General features: G+C 41.7%; 1 protein-coding gene across 1 annotated transcript in view; it reads right to left on the reverse strand.

Annotated features, from left to right (window-relative positions):
* Positions 1-21,601, reverse strand: part of LOC147664935 (solute carrier organic anion transporter family member 1A2-like) — a 569,665-nt gene that overhangs the window by 105,450 nt on the left and 442,614 nt on the right. The window contains exon 8 of the mRNA XM_086949878.1: positions 18,619-18,683. Coding sequence (XP_086806004.1) covers positions 18,619-18,683 — 65 coding nt within the window. The remainder of the gene's footprint in view (positions 1-18,618; positions 18,684-21,601) is intronic.

Genomic DNA, 21,601 nt, shown 5'->3' on the forward strand with positions numbered 1-21,601 from the left:
CACTCAAAGACAATGGGAGCTTGGCTCTAGGATGCCATATTTACGTTCAATGGGGGCTCAGGTACAAATGAAGTTCCCAGCTTTGCTCAAAATAATGTGGAACAACAAGATGTATACTTGTCATTTCCCAGAAGAAGTTGATGACTTACTAGTTAAAATGAGAGAATAGTTAACTTTTCATCAACTCTCCGTGAAATTGTGTTCCTAGAGAATGTTCAATTATAAAAAAAAAAGATACATATATAAAATAAGAGGAAGAGGGGGCGAGCTTTACCTCACTGAAAAGGGGGGAAAAATACAGACGAAAGAGGGAATCACACAAGGAATAGCAACAAGAACTGACAAAAAGTGGGGAAAAAAAAAGGGACACAACAATAAAGACCTATGATAGTTACATATAGCGGGTGTGTTAAGGTGCAGGGCCTACCAAAGGCGTATCCACGCCAAACAGGAGGGTTGGGTTCCTCGGGGGGAGGGTAGGGAGGGTTCACAGAGGGAAAGGGAAAAAACAGATAAAAATGTCCTCATTTGCCATAAATCACTATCCTTTTAGGCTTATACATAACCACAGGCAGCCATTGTTTACAGGTGCAGGAGCAGTTACATCACATAATGGCTTCAAACCTGACACCTAGTAGTAAATTCCTTTCCTGGAATTTCAATGGCTTGGGAATATGGAAGAAACAACAAAATGTTTGTGAGTTCCTGAAAAATTCTGAAGTGTGTATATACCTCTTGCAGGAAACCCATCTGGAAGCAGAAGAGTGTAGGAAAATATTTCTCAGATATAATTGGGTTCAGGAAATACTCTGTTCTAAACAAACTGGGGTTACTAGAGGGGTAGCTATGGTAGTGCGCGCTAATAAAGGGATAAGGATTCACGACTGGGGTACAGATCAGTCAGGAAGATGGTTGGCAGCAGTTGTTTTAATCGGCGGCACTAAAATTTTGTGTGGGGCATATTATGGTCGTAATGAAGATAATGCTTGTTTCCTCCATAAGTTAGAAAAATATATGCTGCAGCATACAGGCCCAGTGATATTAGGAGGCGACTTTAACCTCTTATTGGACCCACAATTGGACCGTACCTCTAAAGATAAATATAATCCCCCGAAAAAATCTCTTCTTGCCTTAAAAAATATTATGAAAGATTACACATTACAAGATGCATGGAGAGTTAAACATGGTAATCTCAGAGAGTATCCAAAGGAATGAGAGAAGGACTTGCACAGCAAAGCTAGTTCGAAGAGTAATCAAACTAATGGTCTGTGGCGTGCTCACGGGGAATTACGCTGTCTGTACCTCACAGCGTGAATGTAGAAACTAATGCACAGCTCCCCCCATTTGGAAGGAGGCACCCAGTCGCACAGCTCAAAAGTTAGACAATGATGTCTATAACAATTCATCAAAGTTGATTCCACACAATGCATTGGGGAGGATTTTCGTTGGAATGAAGTTTATGCTTTATGGAACTACATTGAACTTTTGATCAAAAATTAAACACTTAAGGAACCTCAACATTGTGTGGAATCAACTTTGATGAATTGTTTATAGACATCATTGTCTAACTTTTGAGCTGTGCGACTGGGTGCCTCCTTCCAAATGGCGGGAGCTGTGCATTAGTTTCTACATTCACGCTGTGAGGTACAGACAGCGTAATTCCCTGTGAGCACGCCACAGACCATTAGTTTGATTACTCTTCGAACTAGCTTTGCTGTGCAAGTCCGTCTCTCATTCCTTTGGATTATCACTTTTCTGTCCCAAGGACTTGGCACTCCTCTCATTCTAAACATGAATTACGATAGCATATCCAGCATGACTGATCTCAAAGCCGACACCTTCGCCTTCTTGGCGGGGGATGCTGATAAGATTTACGGAATGATCCAGGAAGAAATCACTGCCGCTGCTAGCACCCGCAGCCATGAAAGCAACATCAAGCAATTACTCTACTTACTAAAAAAGGAATGTAATCAGAAACTACATGCTTGCACACTCGTGCGGTATCACCGAGCCCAGCGGATCCCGAGGGGCCCACGGGTTCCCTTGAAACCTCTTTTGTGCAAAAACAATAGGAAGTTTGTTGAGCGTTGGTTCGCAATCCTCAACAAATGTTCGCTAGATCTCATCCTACTGATTGTGGAGGAACTGTCTAAATCTCTTGAAGAATTAGTGAAAGAAATCAAAACTATTCGGACGGAACTGGACAATGCCATGGACCCCACGGAACTGGCTACCATGTTGGAAGATGTGAACACTCAACTCGGGAAACACAGGAACGGAAGCTACGAAAGTACAAAAGGGATACCATTGATTACAAGCTTGGCGAGGTGTACACTTGGGCAGAAGTGTACGCCCGCCGACGCCCTAATCGTCCCTACAACCCTTACTCTGAAAACGAAAAATCTTCTTCAGACGGCGAGAGCAGAACCTCTAGAACATCCAAAACAACCACTGCTGCCACATCCACTGAACAACAACCTAGCACTTCCAGCACTGCGGTTCATTTTTTAGAGGAGGGCCAAAATCAACCTACCGACCCAGGCGGGGCAAAACCCGCAGAGGTAGAAAAAGAACAACCAAAAGTCAAGAAACCGAACCGCCGCAAATAAGTACACCCGACAATCTGGTGATTAACATTTCACCGACTTCATTGTCCAACGAAGAAATACAAGTGTTACAGAAAGCCAAACATTTGTACCCACAACGAGAACTAACACGTTGGAACTTGAAGTGAGCATCTTCAAACTTGTTCGCAATATCAGACTGCGACACTATTTTCAGAATATAGTGACTCCGGCAAGCACTGATGATGACATGTTACGTGGACTACGCCCACGCAGCACCTTTATGGCTCCCGTGAGCCACAAGATCATAGACATGTTTGAGAACATGGTGAAAAGAGACCTAGCCAAGCTGCCATTTCAAGCCAGGGCTAAACGTGAGAATCTTACTGTTGCCGAAAAAAACACCCTACTCAAAATTGCAAACAATCCTACTATTGTGTGTCAAAAAGCAGACAAGGGAGGCGCCCTAGTCATCATGGACGCCACATTCTACGAAGAACAAGTATTGGCCCACACCAGTGATACCAACACCTATGCTTTATTGACGGCTGACCCCACTGAAGAATTTATGACTGTACTACTTGAGATCATCAAACGAGCTTTCGATAATGGAATCATCAATGATCGAACTCGACGTTATTTGACTCCTGACAACCCCAAGCCACCGACACTATATATGTTGCCCAAGATGCACAAGCATCCGACTAGACCACCATTCAGGCCCATCGTGTCAACTAAAGGGTCCATCCATGAACACGTTGGAAAATTTTTGGATAGATATCTTCAGCCTTTTGTTTTAAACACTAGATCACACATCAGGGACACCACTGATTTCCTCATCAAACTTGAAGAAGTGATTAAGATACTAGGAGATGAAGAATTATTGCTGTGTACTGTGGACGTTTGTTCACTATACACATCAATACCACACGATTTGGGTATCAACGCCATCGAACATGAATTATCCAACTCTGATCTGGATTCAGACATACAACTTTTGCTCATGGAACTAATGGTATTCACACTGTACCATGGTTACTTTACTGTTTTCAACCAATGGTTCCACCAGCTGGGTGGAACCGCCATGGGAAATTGTGTAGCGCCGTCATACGCTAACATTTTCATGAAATCCTTTGAAGAAAGACATATCCTCAACCAAAATGCCTGGCAAAATCATGGTAAACTCTTTTTGAGATTCATAGACGACATTTTCATTCTATGGAAAGGAACAGAGATCGAGTTGACTGATTTTTTAACAACTTGGAATTTGATCAACGACCGAGTGCAATTCACTTGGAATATGGACAGAGAGAACATACACTTTTTGGATGTTAAGATTCAATGTAACTCTGGGAACTGGAGTACCACCATTTTTCAAAAACCCACTGATCGTAATTCACTTTTACACCATCAGAGTTTTCATGGACCTGGGCTGAAACGCAATCTGCCACTGTCCCAACTTATGCGAGTCAAACGCATAGTCTCCTCGGAAGACACATGTCAGCAGGAAATTCTCAACATGGTAGAAAGATTCAAGGCACGTGGTTATCCACAACCAATCCTCGATACAGCAGTCACCCGGATCGGGGAAATGAAACGTGAAGATTTGCTACAAACCCGTGTCAGGACGGAGAGCACTCGGATGGTAGTGGTCTCCAAATATACCATTATGAGCAATCAATTTAAGAACATTATTTGTAAACACTGGTCCCTGCTCAGTTTTGAACCTGACTTTAATGGCATTTTTGGTCAGCCACCGATGTTTGCGTACACCAGGGGACGCAACCTCAAAGAAATTTGAAGAGAACTAACAAACAAAGTGAACCAACTACCTTCAAAGGTCTTCGACCCTGTTACAATTGCAGCAATTGCAATAACTGCATCCAAGGCAACGTCATCAACCACCCTATGAAGGGTCATCCAATCAAATTGAGAGTAAATGCCACCTGTAACTCTGCCAATTTAATTTACATGCTAAAATGTCCCTGCGGGAAATGTTACGTTGGTCATACTGAAAGAAAGATCAGAACCCGTCTACTTGAACATAAAAACATCATAAGAACTGGGAATATCAAATCCACTGTTGCAGCACACTTTGTTGAACTCAAACACTCTGTTGCCCAACTCAAATATCTGGTACTTGAACAAGTTACTCCCACACACAACAACAAGCAGAGAGAGAAACTCTGTTTATTTAGACCGTAGTCTTTAAACAATGAGATCGAAAGTAGAGCTGCGTCACATAAATAAACAAACAAAACTGTACACAATTTTAAAAATTATAAAATCGTTAAAAAAAAATTTAAAACACATGCTATACATAATAAAATTGGAGATTGTTACATTTAAAATAGACGATTTTGATATGTTGCTCATTACAGTACTATCTGATGTCTTATGGGCTTGCAATCCCTCATACTTTAGTTTTTAGCTTCCTGCGCTAAGCGATTTATCTCTTTCAGGTAGTTACCAAGAGCAATTGCTATTTCCAGATTTTCCATTCCTATCAACAAGTTTGTTGCTTGTACACGTTGTCTTATGCCATGTTTTATGAATAAAGGACGTAGGAACCGTTGTCTCACTTTTAGACATGTCAAGCAATCAAGAAGTATATGTAACATTTCACACTTGGCTCCCAAGCCACATTTACATATACCATCTGGGTATAACATTTGTGCCTTAACTCTCCCCTCCATTTACCAAGGGATGATGCCAATTCGAATTTTTAGTATCTCCCACCTAAAAGCGTAATTTGGCAAGGTTTCTAGGTATGGGTACCCCGTCTCGTATTCCCATGCTTCTATCATATTTACCACAGATTTTTTGTTTCTTAGATATCCTATATCCTGGCTTCTGGAGTACTCCCTTCCTTGTGCTCTAAGTGCACTCTTCGTGAACTCCACATCTAGAGAATTTTGGTTTACTCCCACTTTTAGGTTCCCAATTATTTCCTTTATTTTTCTTTTAGCATCTAATGCCCATCTAAGGTTACTGTGGCGGATTTCCTCACTACACCAAAGTGAGACCTTTTCCCCTAGCCCCTGTGATTGGCGTTTCCAGAATCTTATCATTGTCATTTTGGCCAAGGTATTCCATCAAATCATATCTGTTTCCAGTCTAACAGCCTGTATCATTGATGACTTTGGCAGTGACAATAATGTTTTCAGGGCCCTACCTTCCTCCCGATCCCAGCCTCCCTTTCCGCTTAGAAGGAGCACTTCTGCACCATACAGAACTTGGGGTGGTATCATGGCCTTATATGCTTTTAATAGCGGTTTGTGTGACATGTCCCCATAGTTTTTATTGAATTTTTTCAGGCCACAGATAGAGGAAGATGCTTTTGCGTTTTGGTGTCCCAGATGTACGTCCCATTTTAAGGAGGATTCAAACCAAAGGCCTAGATATTTATATTCTTTTGCTGTTTCTAGTTTTGTTCTATCTAGGTACCAACTAAAATTCTTGGTCCTTTTGCCGAAGCACATGATTTTTGTTTTTTCCATGTTCACTGTAAGCAATTTATCCTTACAGAAATCATGGAATGCGTTTAGTTTTCTTTGTCGCCCGAGTTCTGTCAAGTCAGTAATCACAAGGTCGTCTGCGTATAGCAAACATGAGACCTTTCTACTATTTATTCTCGGGCTTGCGCTTCTTTCCACCTCCAGCGCTGCTGGCAGATCCGCTAGAAATATTGAAAAAAGGAGCGGAGCTAGGACGCAGCCCTGTCTCAGCCCGTTCCCTATTCCAATTCTCTTTGTCAGCGCCCCTTGAGTGTCTTTAATGACTTGGGCCCAGTTCCCTTTATGTAATTCTTTCAATATTTCTAGTAAGCACACCGGGATTTCATATTTGATCAGGCACTCTCATAGTTTTGCCCTGTCCACCAAATCAAAGGCTGCCCGGAAGTCGACGAAACAACAAAACAGGTTTCCCTTTTGTTCTATCGACTTCCGGGCAAGAGCCCACAAGGCATAGCAGTGATCCATGGTGGAGTGCCCTTCTTTACAGCCCCCCTGTTCCACTGGGATAATTAATTTCTCTTCCACCCTGTCCTTTAGTTTGCCAAGCACTATCTTTGCAAATATTTTCTCCCCGATGTCCAATAGATTGATTAATCTATAGTTTTTTGGGTTGCTCATTTCCCCTTTCTTGTGAATTGGCCTAATTATAGCCCCATTCCAGTTATCGGGGAATTTCCCAGTATCTAAAATGACTTCAAACATATTTGCAAAGAATTCCGCCCACCAATCTACATGGGTTTTAATGATTTGAGCCGGGAGGTTATCTGGGCCTGCCGCTCTTGTGAGGTTCAAACCCTTTATCGTTTTTTTAACCTCTTGAGCGGAAAAAGCGGGTTTTATATCTGCTACCAGACCGCTCCAGTCTGTGTACAGAATTTCTTCCCGGTCTTTCCGAGCACAATACAGGTCCTGTAAATACTCCTCCCATGCAGACTCTTCTACTATGCAGTTCATTTTCCCTGGCTGGTGGTCTGCTGCTGCGTGGACTAACTTCCAAAAATTGCGTATATTCTTAGTTTCGATTGCCTCGAGTAATTTTTGCCAGCATCCCTCTTTAAATTCCCTTTTTGCCCTTCTGATAAGCATGCTATATTCTCTTTTTATGCCCTCTAGAGTGTTTACACTATCTTGGTCTCTCTTTTTCTGAATGCGGCGGGTCATTCTCCTAACTTCCCTTTTTTCTCCCGGCATTCCCTTGTGAACCAGCCGGTGGATTTCTCTATCTTTTATATTTGCCTCTATTTATATTTTTTAGACCTATACTAAGGGTTTGGACCACCTCTTCTATTTTTTGTACATACCAATCGAGGTTTCGACCCCTTGCTGTCTTTAGGTCTAGGTTCTGCTGTAATTTTATTAATCGGGCAACATATTCTTCCGTAAGCCTAGTTGTCCGGCGTCTAGGGTAATCCGCCTCTTGTTCCATAACCTTTTGGCTAGATTCAAAGTGCGTATCCGGGATCTCCATGGTTACCAGGTTATGATCACTTCCCTCTCTATTCACAATTCTGAATTCCGAGATTAGTCTAAAGTTCCAAGGTGTGGTAAAGGCATAGTCTATGGCACAGAATTGGGACCCTGGTTTAAATGTTTTTTTGGCGGGGCAGTCTAACTCGCATCTTCCATTCAAACAAAACAGGTTTTTAGTTCCCAGGAGATTTCCCAACTGTATATCTTTAGCACCAAATATACATTCGGGGAAGCTCCCTTGAGGTATTTCATAGGCCTCCAGTATATCTAGAAACCAATAATCGACCTTCTCGGGGTGAAGTTTGTGATTAAAGTCGCCCATGAGAATAAGCATATCCCCACCGTATTTTTCACCAAGGTAGTCTATGTCCTCCTTGAAGAGAGCCATTTCCTTTTCATATTGCTCTAAGGTATCCCATTGCATGTACACATTTATCATTAAAATTGTATCCGTTTTTTATACATCCTGAAAGTATTATTCTACATGCCAACAACCATTTGCATTTCACATTTATTTCAGTTACTTTCTTCATGATCTTAGTCGATATCAGAGTCATGATTCCACCAGCAGCGTGCCCGAATCTACATTTCTTTGCAGGTCGGTTTAGCTGGTAGAAGCCATCAAATATCGGGGTCTTGCCACATAGCCAAGTCTCCTGGATACACATAATTTCTGTATTTCCCCCCAGTTCCCTTATATTATTTTGTTTCAGGTTATTTCCTAGGCCATTTATATTCCAGGAGATTATCCTTATGCTATGTGGCCTACCTTTTCCCTATTCGGTATCATCTAACCAACCTTCCTCCCTGCAATCGTTAGTATGTTTCGATGAGGGTCCTGCATGGTCGGACACCTTACTCCAGTTTCCCCATTCATGTGCCATCTCCGAGTTGTTTACAACTATTTTTATGTTTCCTAGCGGCATTTCCTCTTCATCCTCCTGATCGCAAATCCTAACCTGTCTCTTTCCTAGCCCTGCGTGGCATTTTAGAAAGTTGTTTCCCAGTCGTCCCTTTCCTTCTACTTCTGCTAAGACTTCATTCTCATTTAGTAGGCGGATTCCTTCTTTCTGTAGCTCGTTTACTGCCTTTTCAATCGTGTCTTTTACCAGGTTTGACTATAGTGTGATTCTAGTGATCTCTTTTCCTTCTCTATTTTGTATAAAGCCCACTCCCCTAATGTCGCTCGTTCCTATCACTTTCAGCTTCTGGCATTTGGAGAAGCCTTGCAGGAGTTGAGACCTATTTAGGGGCCGCCTTTTTCCTACCTTTTTTCCCCCTAGCCTTAGCGGGATCTGTTCAAGGTAAAGATTCATATTTACTTTTTCAACTTTCCTTGCTCTGCTGGGAACAGGGGGTTCATTCGATTCTGCCTTTTCTGGGTGGATTTTGGGTCTGTTCACTCTCACCTCCCGTGTTACCCAAGCTTCTAGATTTCCTCCAAGTTTCTTCTCCCCCCCCTTAGGCTGGCCTATGTGTTTGTTATCAACTGTGTTCTTCTGGGGTTTGGGAGTGTTGTGTGGCCCTACACTTTTCCCCTGGAACTTTGTTCTATTCCATTTTGGGATACTCATCTGCCGGTAGGGACCCTTTATTTCCTTTCCTGTAATCCTTTCTGCCTCTTCCGTCATCACTACTTCCTCCAAGGAGGGACACACCATCCTTGCTGGTTTTGTTCCTGCGCTTCTTACTCTATTTCTTGGCCCACGTCTTGTCTTCTGAGCCCTTCTTATTATCCTCATTGGCCACTTTGAGATATATATCTGGTGGCCCTCATTGGGTTGTATATCAGTTTGGGGTTGCATATCAGTTCGGGGCGGAACCTCATTCCTCAGTAAAGGATCATGGTTAGAGATTTTACCTGCCATAGAAGATGTGTGCCCAATTCCCTTGGGATTTTTTATGGTTTCACCCTGTGCCTGTTCTAGGGGTTCCGGATCAGGGGTTTGTCTTATTATGTTTGGCATATGTGATTTAATCCCCTGCAGCTCCCCTTCTATATTAGCAAGATATGTTTTCTGAGTTTTTAGAATAGAGTTATTTGACAAAGTGACCTCTAAGAGGCCTTGCAAGGTTCTTTGTAGCATTAACATTAAGTCCAGCATTGAAGTAGCTGTCAAAGATGACAGATCACGGGTAGGTTCATGGTTTAGTTCAGATGTTTTATCCAATTCGGCACAGTGTCTTGAACTGATATTTTCAGTTTCCACTGGGCATTCATTTTGACTCCTATTCTGACTTGACTTTTTACTCTGGGGTGTTTTTGTTCCTTTCTCCGTTCCAACCCCAGGGTTTGGACTCTTTGATGGGACCGGGCTGTCCAAAGATCCTCCCTCTACTTCATAGGAGAAGGATAGACGTGGTGATGATGACAGCCGAGGCGAGGTTAGGCCCCCCTGATCTAGTAGAAGCTGTAGCGATTGATTAGCCAAATTGAAAGAGTTGGACACATGTATCTCCAAGGGAAGGGAGGCACCTGCACTCTTCTTCCCCTCTAGGCTTCCATTCAGGGAAGCCACTTTACTTGTTGTAGTGTCTTTGTCTTTTACCGGTGTAAACACCTTTTTAATGTGCTTCCCCATAAACTCCTTTATTGAGTTTGACGCTGCATTGCCCGGGGTTTTGGCCGTCGCCTTTGGTTTTTTGGCTCCTTTCTTTTTAGCTTTCGGAGTTATTTCAACGCACTCACTGCTCTCTTCCAAATAGCCTGGACTAGTTGCATTTGTGGTATTTGCAGCATTAAGTCTTGATCTCAAATTGTGTTCCATCTGTTTTTTCATTTTTTTCGTAGCCATTTTTGGCTTTCTCCCAGCACTATTGTGGTTTGCCGAGGCTAGGTCTCTGATTGGGGTGAAGTCTGCAGGATATTTACAAGTGCCTGCTGGGCCAAAAGATCTGCCCTGTAGAGTGTCTTTGCTTGAGGATTTGCAACAGTCCAATCACCCTATATTATTCATTTATTCAAACGGCTCACCAGGTCAGGGTAAGCCAAAGTCAGGGTAAACAGGGTACAATGCGGTGTTAAGTTCCACACTTTCACTGCCTCGCCGTTTCCACACTTACCTCTGTGTGCCTGTGGGATTTAAGCTTTAAGCCATGCCGTGCCCCGCGTCCGGTGATTATGTTGGGAGCCAGGAGGCCCCCTCCAGGCTGTCAGTAGGCTTCTTTCCTCCTTTCGGTGAGCACAGGGCGTGCTTCTGCTTCTCCTGCTTCCTTCCTGGTGTACTCAGGAGTCTGTTCGCGGCACTTCCCGGTAATTTCGGGTAATTTCCGGTATTTCGCTGCACTCACGGCGGCCACGGCAGCCACGGCAGCCGCAGGGTTCCTTGTTCCCTCTCCCTCACCATCCGCTCTGCTTCCTGCGTCTGACGTCAGGCGGGGGGAGGGCGGTACTACGGGACGATCGGCTCAACGCAGGCAGGGCAGGCAGGCAGCGTAATCCGTCACTGGGCAAACAGAATTCGCAACAACAAGCAGACTTTGCTAAAGAGAGAGAACTTCTGGATTCGCTACATGGCATCGATGCAGCCACACAGCCTGAATGATCGCATGGAATTTTTATGTTATCTTTGAACTGCTGATCACATACCTATATATCTACCACCGTACTCCTGTATAACTGTTGCATTATGTCATAACATTGTCTTATTGCAATGTTTTCTGTAACCTTTACACATGTGTTTTGCCCTCGTCGCATCACTTATGTTACTATTTTTTCTTATGGTGACAGACCTTTTTTGGTTTTAACACGGACCTACACTTGCTTTACTTCACTTCCCTTATTCAATATGGCGTCACCTTTTCTCTTACTAGTCCGCTTTCTATCTGCATGCACACGTGGGAAGCCGGCATTAATTTCCTCTGAGTTTGAACTTCCGTGGGGTTCCCGAGACTGAGTTGATGTTGTTTCAGAATAACCTTTTGACACTGTAAGTACTCCACCTTGGGGACTGTGTTACCATCTCGGCACACTTGCGTGATTTACTCCAAACCGCATTTTAATCATTGTTTCATGTTTCACAGATATCGCGACCTAAGAGTCACGGATGTAATTTGTCCGTGAGTACTGTGCTTGCGAGTGCGTTACACCATGGGTTAAGCTCACTTCACACACGCCTTGGTGGTTGGTTACTTTTGACACGTTGTTTTCTTTACCATTTTCACTAAGGGAGCACGACTTTCACATTTTGGTTAAGCACTTCATTTTTTATATCATGAGTGTAATTATAGCGTTCACGAATGTTTGAAACGTTTGGCATTTTCTGCTTTAAGGAACTTGATCCAAGAGACCTAAGTTCACCTTTTTGCTCTGATTTTTGCACATGTGATTAATGACATAATGACTTGATTTGATAGATGTTATGCTAGTATAATATGGGTCATATTCAGTGATACTTTGGTATTTTCCTTTTTGTTTGTAGAGTTTCCCCCTGAGGAAGGGCTTGTCATCTGGCCGAAATGCATTGGGGAGGATTTATAACTGGATGATGTTTTTGTTGGAATGAAGTTTATGCTTTATGGAACTACATTGAACTTTTGATCAAAAATTAAACACTTAAGGAACCTCAACATTGTGTGGAATCAACTTTGATGAATTGTTTATAGACATCATTGTCTAACTTTTGAGCTGTGCGACTGGGTGCCTCCTTCCAAATGGGGGGAGCTGTGCATTAATCTCAGAGAGTATTCATTTTACAGTAAAAAATAATGCCAGTTCTCAAGAATTTACTTTTTTTTGTTAGATCAATCTCTTTTGGTTAATATTGCTTCTGTTTCTTACATTCCGGTTGGTCTGTCAGATCACTCAGTGGTCGAGCTAAAAATAATTCTTAAAAATAGTCCCTTAGAATATAGGTGGACACTTGATAGGACCATCTTGTTAAATGACGAGGTTAGAAATAAAATTAAGGAAAGTCTATTAGAATTTTTTAAGTTTAATGAGAAGACAGCTTCAGACCAAATTATATGGGACACATTTAAATCTTACCTTAGAGGAATTTATGGTTCTCACATGACTTTAAACAGGAAGCTTGTAAAAGAAAAAGATATTCAAGCACTTAACTTAATCAAAATAAAGGAACAGCAACTCCAACTCGCTGTTTCTAATGATAGAGCTAGTATTCCGGGTCTTGAAAAGGAAATACTAGAATTACAAACAGATTTCAGAGCTAGAGCTGAAAAAATAATTAAAGATAAGTGGGAAGTCAGTAAGCTTCGCAATTTTGAATATGGCGAAAAATGTGGTTCCCTGTTAGCCTGGAAGGCTAGGACAGATAGGAGCAGAAATAATATTAACTCTTTAACACAGCGTGGCACTGGATTGCCTTTAATAGAGGACATAGAGATTAAAAGAGAGGCGAGAATTTTTTATGAAGAACTTACAAGGAGAAGATTATTCGAGGGGTGGAAGAACTGGATAATTGGTGGGTTTTGAGAGAGTTGCCACAGCTGAGCGATTCAGATAAAGCTTTTTTAGTTACTGAGATTACAGAGAGCGAGGTTAGGTTACAACTGAAAAAGAGGGCCAGAAATAAGGCCCCTGGCCCTGACGGACTCCCGACCGAGGTCTATAAAGATAATATGGAAGAAATGTTGGCCCCATTACAGAGACTCTTTAACAAAATATTTATTCAGGGAGAGCAAATTCCTTCCTCTTGGTCAGATGCCACAATTTCTTTGATAGTTAAACCAAACAAAGATCCGAAAAAGATTGAGTCATATCGACCGATTTCGCTTTTAAATTCCGATTCAAAAATTTACTCTGGTAGTTTGGCATCCAGGTTAGCTAAAATAATCAAATCTATTATCCACCCAGACCAGAGGGGGTTTATACCAGGTCGACAATTGAATGAACTGACCATTCAAGTCATCGGAGCGATAGACGTTGCAATTGAAAAAAAGGCGCTGCTTACCATCGTAGCGATAGACGCTGCTAAGGCGTTCGATCAAGTAAACTGGCTTTTCTTATGGAGGACGATTACAAGATTTGGTTTTCCAGAGGTTTTTATTAAAGGAATTAAAACTTTATATAGGGGTCCCAGGGCAAAATTTCTGGTTAACGGTAGTCTGTCTGAATGGCTGAATATTTCCAGAGGAACAAGGCAGGGGTGTCCCCTATCTCCCCTCTTATTTGACATCTATATTGATCCCTTTGTTTGTTCCCTGGGACTGGACCCAGAAATTAAACCATTCATAATAGGAGACCTGGTGCTCAAGACAGCTCTTTATGCCGACGATCTCCTCCTCTATACGTCCAATCCAGAGGAGGCAATACCAAGATTATTTAAACTAGCCGAGGATTTTGGTAAAGTATTAATAGAGATAAAACCGACATAATGAGTTGGAATAATCCTGTCCCTATCCCAGAAGCAAAATCTAAAATCAGATATTTGGGGATCCATTTTACACATAATTTGGAAGAAACTTCTAAGACCAGTTGGTTAACAGTTGTAAAGGAAGTTAGAAAACTTTTGACTAGATGGAACACTCTACCTTTAAACATCTATGGTAGGGTGAACCTAGTCAAAATGATAATCCTGCCAAAGGTTACCTTTTTATTTAATTCTATTCCCCTGATCTTTAACAAAAAAGACATTTCTAACTTGCAAGGGAGGATTGGATCTTTTTATCTGGGCTACTAAGTCTACCAGAATAGCGTGGAAGAAGTTGAGGAGGGGACTAAAACACGGTGGGTTGGCACTCCCAGATCTACTCCTTTATTGCTACGCCTTCCAATTTAAAAACTTTAGACTGTTAGCTAACAAGTTGGACTCTACCTCACATGGCAGACTCTTTCAGGCCATGCTACTAGACCTTCCATATAGTTCAGACTTTTTTATTTTTAAGTTTGGAGACCAGAAGTACTTCAAAAAAATTTGTTTAAAGCTCCTACGGACAGCCCTAGATAACTGGCAATCAATACGAAAAATTTTGGACATCCCTTATCATCACTCTCAGGCTCCAATATGGGATTCCCCCGGTACTCCGGAATGCTTAACGGATCAACTAGCCCTTCCGTTGAGGAAAGCCGGCCTTATGAAATGGGGGGACCTTTGTAATGGTTCGACATTATTAAGTTGGGAAACCCTATCAAGCTTAACAGAGGGCACAATCACAAGATTTAAGTTTTATCAGCTGTCTGCTTGGTGAGGAAGTCAGAATTGGAATACAGAAGACGAGAGTTTTCCGTTCGAATTAATAAGTAGGGTGAAGGGATGGAAGGGTGAGGTAGCGGAGTGGTAGAGGATCTTAATGGGAAGCAAAGATAACCAAGAGGCTGAAATAATCAAGTTGTGGGATACTTCTACAGTGCAGACTTCAGGTGATATACTAAAAGTCTGGATAGACTCTTTTATAATTTCCCCAAAAATTATTAAACCATCAAATTTAAGAAGAAACCACCTGTTTACAGCATACAGGGCTTATTGGACTCCGGCGAAACTTTCAAAAATTTCAACATGACAGTACTCTTGTCCACGATGTAAGTTTCCAGCAGCAGGTGATGGTCATATGTTCGTCGAATGCCCTGAAATAGGTAGCTATTGGAGACAGGTGTGTGGATTTCTGGAAGAGGTATTGTCAACACCAATTGTGTGCACTCCCAGACTAGTTTTCTTTGTTTTTTTGTCTGATTATGACATAAACAGTTTTATATCACAGTTTATCTTCTATGTGGTTGTTATCGCTAGAAGGGAAATCTGTAAAGAGTGGAAATCAGAACACACTCCAAAATGTGTGGACTGTCTCAGGAATATCATGGCGGTGAGCAGACTAGATATATTGTGTGGAGGGGTAAAGTCTGTAAAGCTTTGGTCTGCCTTAAAAACATGGTGTGAGAAATAACAACCAAAGTCCAATGATTATGCCAGAGGTTAAGTGGTCCCGTCCTCCCTATGTGGCAAGTAACATCGCGAAAGGGAGTAGGACTGGAAATGACCTTACCTCTGGGCAATCTTCTCCGGCTATCCACAAACTCCAGGGCAGGAAAGGTTGGTTTGTGTCAGTGTCCCGAAGTACGCCCATTTAGAGCTAATATCTACTGGTGGCATATATGAGGACAACAAAAATAAAAAAATTTTTTAAAAAAAAGGAAAATTTGAGTGGCATTCATGACTCTTGTGATGCTTGTTTAAGAATACTAATGTGGCATTTTTGGTTAAATATTTCTGCCGGCATTCCTCGTTTTGCCTCATTTGTTAATGTTAACCAACTATTCTTCCAAGATTACTTAATATTGTCTCCCTTAGTAAATATATCGGATCTTGTTTTCCCTTCTTTTTGACTGGCCCCTTTCTATGTTGAACTCAGTTTATATTCATGACGAGGAATCTGAGTAATAATTGGCCTTTACTTTACCCCATGCCAGAACCCATACCTCTTTATGTGGCATTTCGGTTTGCATTGCTTCCTTATGCAGTGCAAAAGCTATTTGGCTACTATACAAATAATATTACAAAGTATGGATTGTTCAACGCTTTGTTAAGCCTGTGCGGGTGACTACGCTCTGCCAGCGTAGTTTGCGTACTTTTGTCTAATCTGCATTCCGTGGCAGACGGGGAATGTAGGCAAAACTACGACTCCATGGTGGAGCGTAGTTAGCCGGCCCCTCCACCCTCCCAAAGTAATTATAAAGTAATTAAAAAGGCACTTACTGCTGTGGCTACCTGGCTACCTCCTCATTGCCATGACCACTCACCTTCCTCCTCCTCGCTGTCCTTCTTAGATAACCCCTGCGTAGTACGTCTTGCGAGTGCGCATGCGGACATGCAAGACGTACAACGTAAGGGTTATTTAAGAAGAAGGATGGTGAGGATGCGGAAGGTGAGTGGCCATGACAATGCCACAGCAGGTAAGCGCCTTTTTAATTAATTTTGGAGGGGGGAGTGCACGGAGCAAAGTTCTACGGAGTTGATTCCCAACTCTGTGGAAGTTTTGATAAGAGGCACTTCGCCTGCTCCGCACAGGGTTACTCTTTATAGGTCTCTAGATAAGAATTACCCAATTATTCCAATTTTTGTTGTTTTCTCATATCTTGCAGAGTTCCTATTGGTAGACTTAATATCATAAGTGACCAGAGATCTACAGGTATACTTTAATTCTTCTTCCCACTAGTTATGAATACAGATAATACCATGTCATTCTAGCCTTAAGTTCTAGATTCTGCCTGTGCTAGGTCATATATTAGACCTCTACCAGGGTAAATGTATTGATACTTCTGAACTGCATATCTATTTTTCACATTTTCTAACTTAACACCAATGACCTTCGCAATTCATTTTTTACTTTTATTTAGCTGCACCTTAGCTTTGTTTTAGAGGTTAAATCAACCACCAAATCACATGTGGTGCTGTCTTTTACAAATGGGGTATCAGTACCATTAAGAATTATCATTACATGGAACATATCTTTTAAGCTGGTATATGTTTATATTTTTAGTTTTTTGCCTTGAAAAAGCTTTGACTTGCATGCCTAAATAGGGCTAAACACGTTTTAGCAAATTCTGAAGACAGTTATTTGTCAAATTCTTCTTCTTACATTCAAGAAAAAGAAGAAGATAAATGAAGCACTCTATTGTGAAATTAATTTAAATGGAATATACTCATTTCTAATAGTACTTTATTACACTTTATTCTTTATGATGTTTGACCGATTTGAATTAACTACATGAACTTTTTGGAGGACACACTCATATTGGTTGACATTTCAAATAAAAATAAGATGTTTTTGGACCAACCCTCACATTCTGGCAAGCTTTCCGTCTCATCTGAGTTTAAACATTTCAATAAGGATATTAATAGGTAGAACATAACTGCGTGTCGGGCCTCTAAATATTACTTACCTGTCTAGAATATCCTGTCCTCTGTATTACAAGTCCCCCAATGTATGTGTAATATGGCGGACAGGATATCTATCAAGTTTGTGGTGAAGTAACCAGTCAGCCGAACTCTAAATCAAGCTCCAAGTTACAATAACGGCCTTTCACGCTATGTAATCTTTGATTAATCTCTAATCCTCTGACCTTTTGGATTGCAACAGAAGCTACCTGCTACCAAGGTCTTTGTCAGCTCTCACCTAGATTAGGTAAATGGATTTTACCTAGAAGCCTCATTGTTCATACTGTTAAGACTTCAAAGAATGCAAAATGCAACAGCAAGTCTTCTCCTACACCTAGGCTTACATGACCACATCTAACATCACACCACCTGTCCATTGTTTCACTGATTACTAATTTACAACCACTCCCCATTTAACGTGGTATGCAGTTCCCACGGGGCTTCAAGCGGCTTGTGAACAGTGTTTCCTCAAGTTAAGCAGAATATAAGTCCATATTCTACACTGGCACTTCTGTTGACTGCTGCCTCCTATAATAAGGTACACATAGATAGAATGTACCTTTATGTAAGGCAGCATAATTATGGAAATTCTTCCTGGCAGGGCAAGCATACATTTGCTTCTAAGCTCACACTCACAGATAGTAGGCAAAAACACACACACAATCATATCTCACTCTGCTGTGCTTCGCTTAATACCTAGGTGCAGCTACAAGACCACAGCAGCTTAGGAAGGACAGGCCACTTTGCATGAGGCACAACCAGAAGCACTTCCTACACAGGCTGCCTACATTCACAACTAAAGTCTTCCGACCAGGTGCAGCAATACAAGATAACGTAAAGGTTTCATCTTTCACCACACACTGAAGCAGTGCCACTTATAACAAAATAAGAGTACCACTCTGATCTTTATGCACAACACTAAAACACCTAACCTGGGCCAAACCACGATCGTCTCATCCTTCCAACAAGCACAACCTAAAGAGCATTCCAACGTACTTTAGTGCCTTATGTAGGGTATGAAGCAATATACATATGCAACTACACAAAAATACAATACAGTTTACAATTTTTACCAGAGAATCAGAGTGTCTGCCCAACTTTAGACAAGTTTGACTTCCATGGAAGAAAATCACAAAATAAATAAAGCCCTTTATAAATTGAACTTCAAAGTAAGTATTTTAAAAATATGTTTAAAACATACAACGTATATGTTCTTGAAATATATCTTCTTACCAAGAGTTCTTGCTGCTAATAAGTGAAGACCTAAGCCAAAAGATTTTACTTCTGGCTCCAAGCTCCTGTGAAAAAAAAAACATTACTTAAATGTGCAAAATGCACTGGAGTGCTGTAGTTAGTTTATATATACAAATTCAAGAAACATTTAATTTTTAAAGTGTTTTCACTTTAAGAAGGTGCATAGACCTAGCCTCCCACAACTTCCGTGAACCACTGGCTCGAAGATCCCACCTCGCCCCCCTCCTGATCTCTCTCACTCCGTTCCTAGTTTTCTGCCTCTCTGTTCCGTTTTTAGTGCTAATTTATACCCCTGCTCTGCTCCCAATTTAGAGGCACTGGGTACATGTAGTATCAATTTTCTAGGGAATACAACTACATTAAATGTGCCAAGTGTGTGTAGTTTTACCATATTTTAGTGAGATAGTACAAGCACTTTAGCACTGGTTAGCAGTGGTAACATGCCCAAAATCCAAAACCAACAAATACAGATTCAGCAACAGAAGTTAATAATCTGGGGCAGACCCTGAAAAAAGGGCAAGTCTAACAGTTCCCCCATGACTGGCCTCACACAACTGCTACATAGCCCTGGATGCCTTCATGAATGATTGGCGAGTTATAAACGTACTGATAACAGAACATCACCTCGCAAATAACCTCAGAGACTGCTGCTTTTAAACATTGTGAAGAAGCAGATCATGAAAGTATCACACATCATTGTTTAACAAGAATACATCGCATCTATTTTACACAACGCTATTGTAAACACGTGTAAAATTACACTACTTGGTCATCCTCCTAGCCTGCGATGGAAGCAATAAACCTCAATTGCAATATAGACCCTTACAACTCGACTCAGGCAAATACAATCTTCCAAAAACATAATCAGGGAAAAGCCACCACCTTTTAAAAAAAAATTTGTCCAGTTTATTAGGTTTAGTATTTGGGGAGTATTGTTTGTGTTGCTATTCAGAAGTAGCAGTTCCTTGTAGCAGTCAGAATGAGTTCCAAGTTAAACAACAGGAGTAGCTTTTTATCTGTTGCAGAAGGCTAGGAAATGTTCAACCAGTGTAAAAGGAACAAGCATTTGCAATACATTAGGTCTCGCATTTACGGGAGTTTGAAATATTGACATTTCAAATAACAATGCCTTTTATTTTTGTTTTTAAAAGATATATAAAAGGCTGTCAGTTACAATGCCAATAGCTTAAACTCATGTAAATGCGAGACCTATTGCATTGCAAATGCTTGTTCAGTAGGTCACATGGAGAATTGAAAAATCATTTACAGTGGAGAGTATGAAGCAGAATAAAAAAAAGTTTTGATCTGAACACAAACTTTTCATGGGGACACATGCATGGATTTTGATACAAAGGTGAATTATGGAGACTGATGAGTGGCTTGTGTATATTTGATGTGTTGTAACTACTGTTACCATTGCCCATACAGCAATTAAAAATTTAGCAGATAATACAGCACTCCCACAATTTACACCTGATCAGTTTTAGCAGGACAAACTTGTCGAAATGTATAAGTGGGAAAGTCAAAGCATGAATTATTAAATGTGTTATAAACATGTTCCACAGGTTATGCCTTATTCTGAAACTGAAAAGTCAGAATAGAAGGGAAACAACCTTTACAACGCAACTTTTACAACGCACTACCATTACAACAAAACTTTTACAACGCAACATCCATTACAAAGCATGCCATTACAACGCAACCATTACAACGCATACCACTACAACGCATGTCATTACAATGCAGTCATTACAACTCATACCATTACAACGCATACCATCACAACACATAGTACCTGTACACTATCCAACACTTACCCTACTGTTGCACCCCCTGGAGTTAGAATACCAATTTGTACCCCTACACCAGAGGTCTTCAATCTGTGGGGCGCGACCCCCAGGGGGGTCGTGGAGTTCTTGGAAGGGGGTCGCAGATTCTGTCAGAGTGCAGTTCCTGGCTTGGGCTGATTGAGGGTGCTCACGGTGGAGGCCTAATTCACACAGAGGTGTGAAAAACATCGAAGCCTCATTAACAAGTAAAAGGTCTTTTAAAGATCTGTCAAGTACTCGGGTGTGGCTGTGTGTCCCTGAAGCTGTTTCGAGCTGGGGTAGGAGGGAAAGTGGGGGGGAGGTGGGGCGGGGCTGGGGGAGCGGGCTGTAGTGTAGCCCTGGAGCTGTAGGTCCTGAGACACGTCCCCTGCCCCCAGCAGGGAGGCACAGAGATGCCCTCCCATAATCAGGAAAGAAGGAAAAAGACGCAGAGAGATACTGACCCCCCGTCACCCCCCCCCCAATGAGAGCGGCACAGAAAAGGTGGATGGATGAATGATGGGTGGATGGATGGATGGATGTAAGGATGAAGGATAGATGGATGTGTGAAAAGGTGGGTGGATAAATGGATAAAAGGGTGGGTGGATGGATGTATGGATGAAAGGGTGGATGGATGTATGGATGGGAGGATGAAAGGGTGGATGGATGTATGGATGGATAAAAGGTTGCATGGATGAATGATAGATGGATGTGTGAAAAGGTGGGTGGATGAATGATGGGTGGATGGATGGAAGGGTGGATGGGTAAAGGAAGGGTGGATGGGTAAAGGATGGATGTATGGATGGAAAGATGAAAGGGTGGATAGATGAAGGATGGATGGATGGATGGATGGAAGGTTGAAAGGATGGATGGATGTGTGTAAGTGTGGGTGGATGAATGATGGATTGATGTGATTAGGTCTAACAGTCGCATTTATGATTGTGAAAAGATGATGATGAGGAGTGCCAGTTTCTAGAAACTTTTGTCGGAAGGGGGTCCTTACCCCAAAAAAGGTTTTACAAGGGGGTCTCGACATCAAAAAGTTTGAAGACCTCTGCCCTGCACTATCCAACACTTATCCTACTGTTGCACCCCCCTGTAGTTAGAATAGTAAATTTTACCCCAACACTATCCAATACTTACCATACATGCAA

The sequence above is a fragment of the Lissotriton vulgaris genome, unplaced genomic scaffold (assembly GCF_964263255.1).
Source record: "Lissotriton vulgaris unplaced genomic scaffold, aLisVul1.2 SCAFFOLD_1306, whole genome shotgun sequence".
NCBI classification, from domain to species: domain Eukaryota; kingdom Metazoa; phylum Chordata; class Amphibia; order Caudata; family Salamandridae; genus Lissotriton; species Lissotriton vulgaris.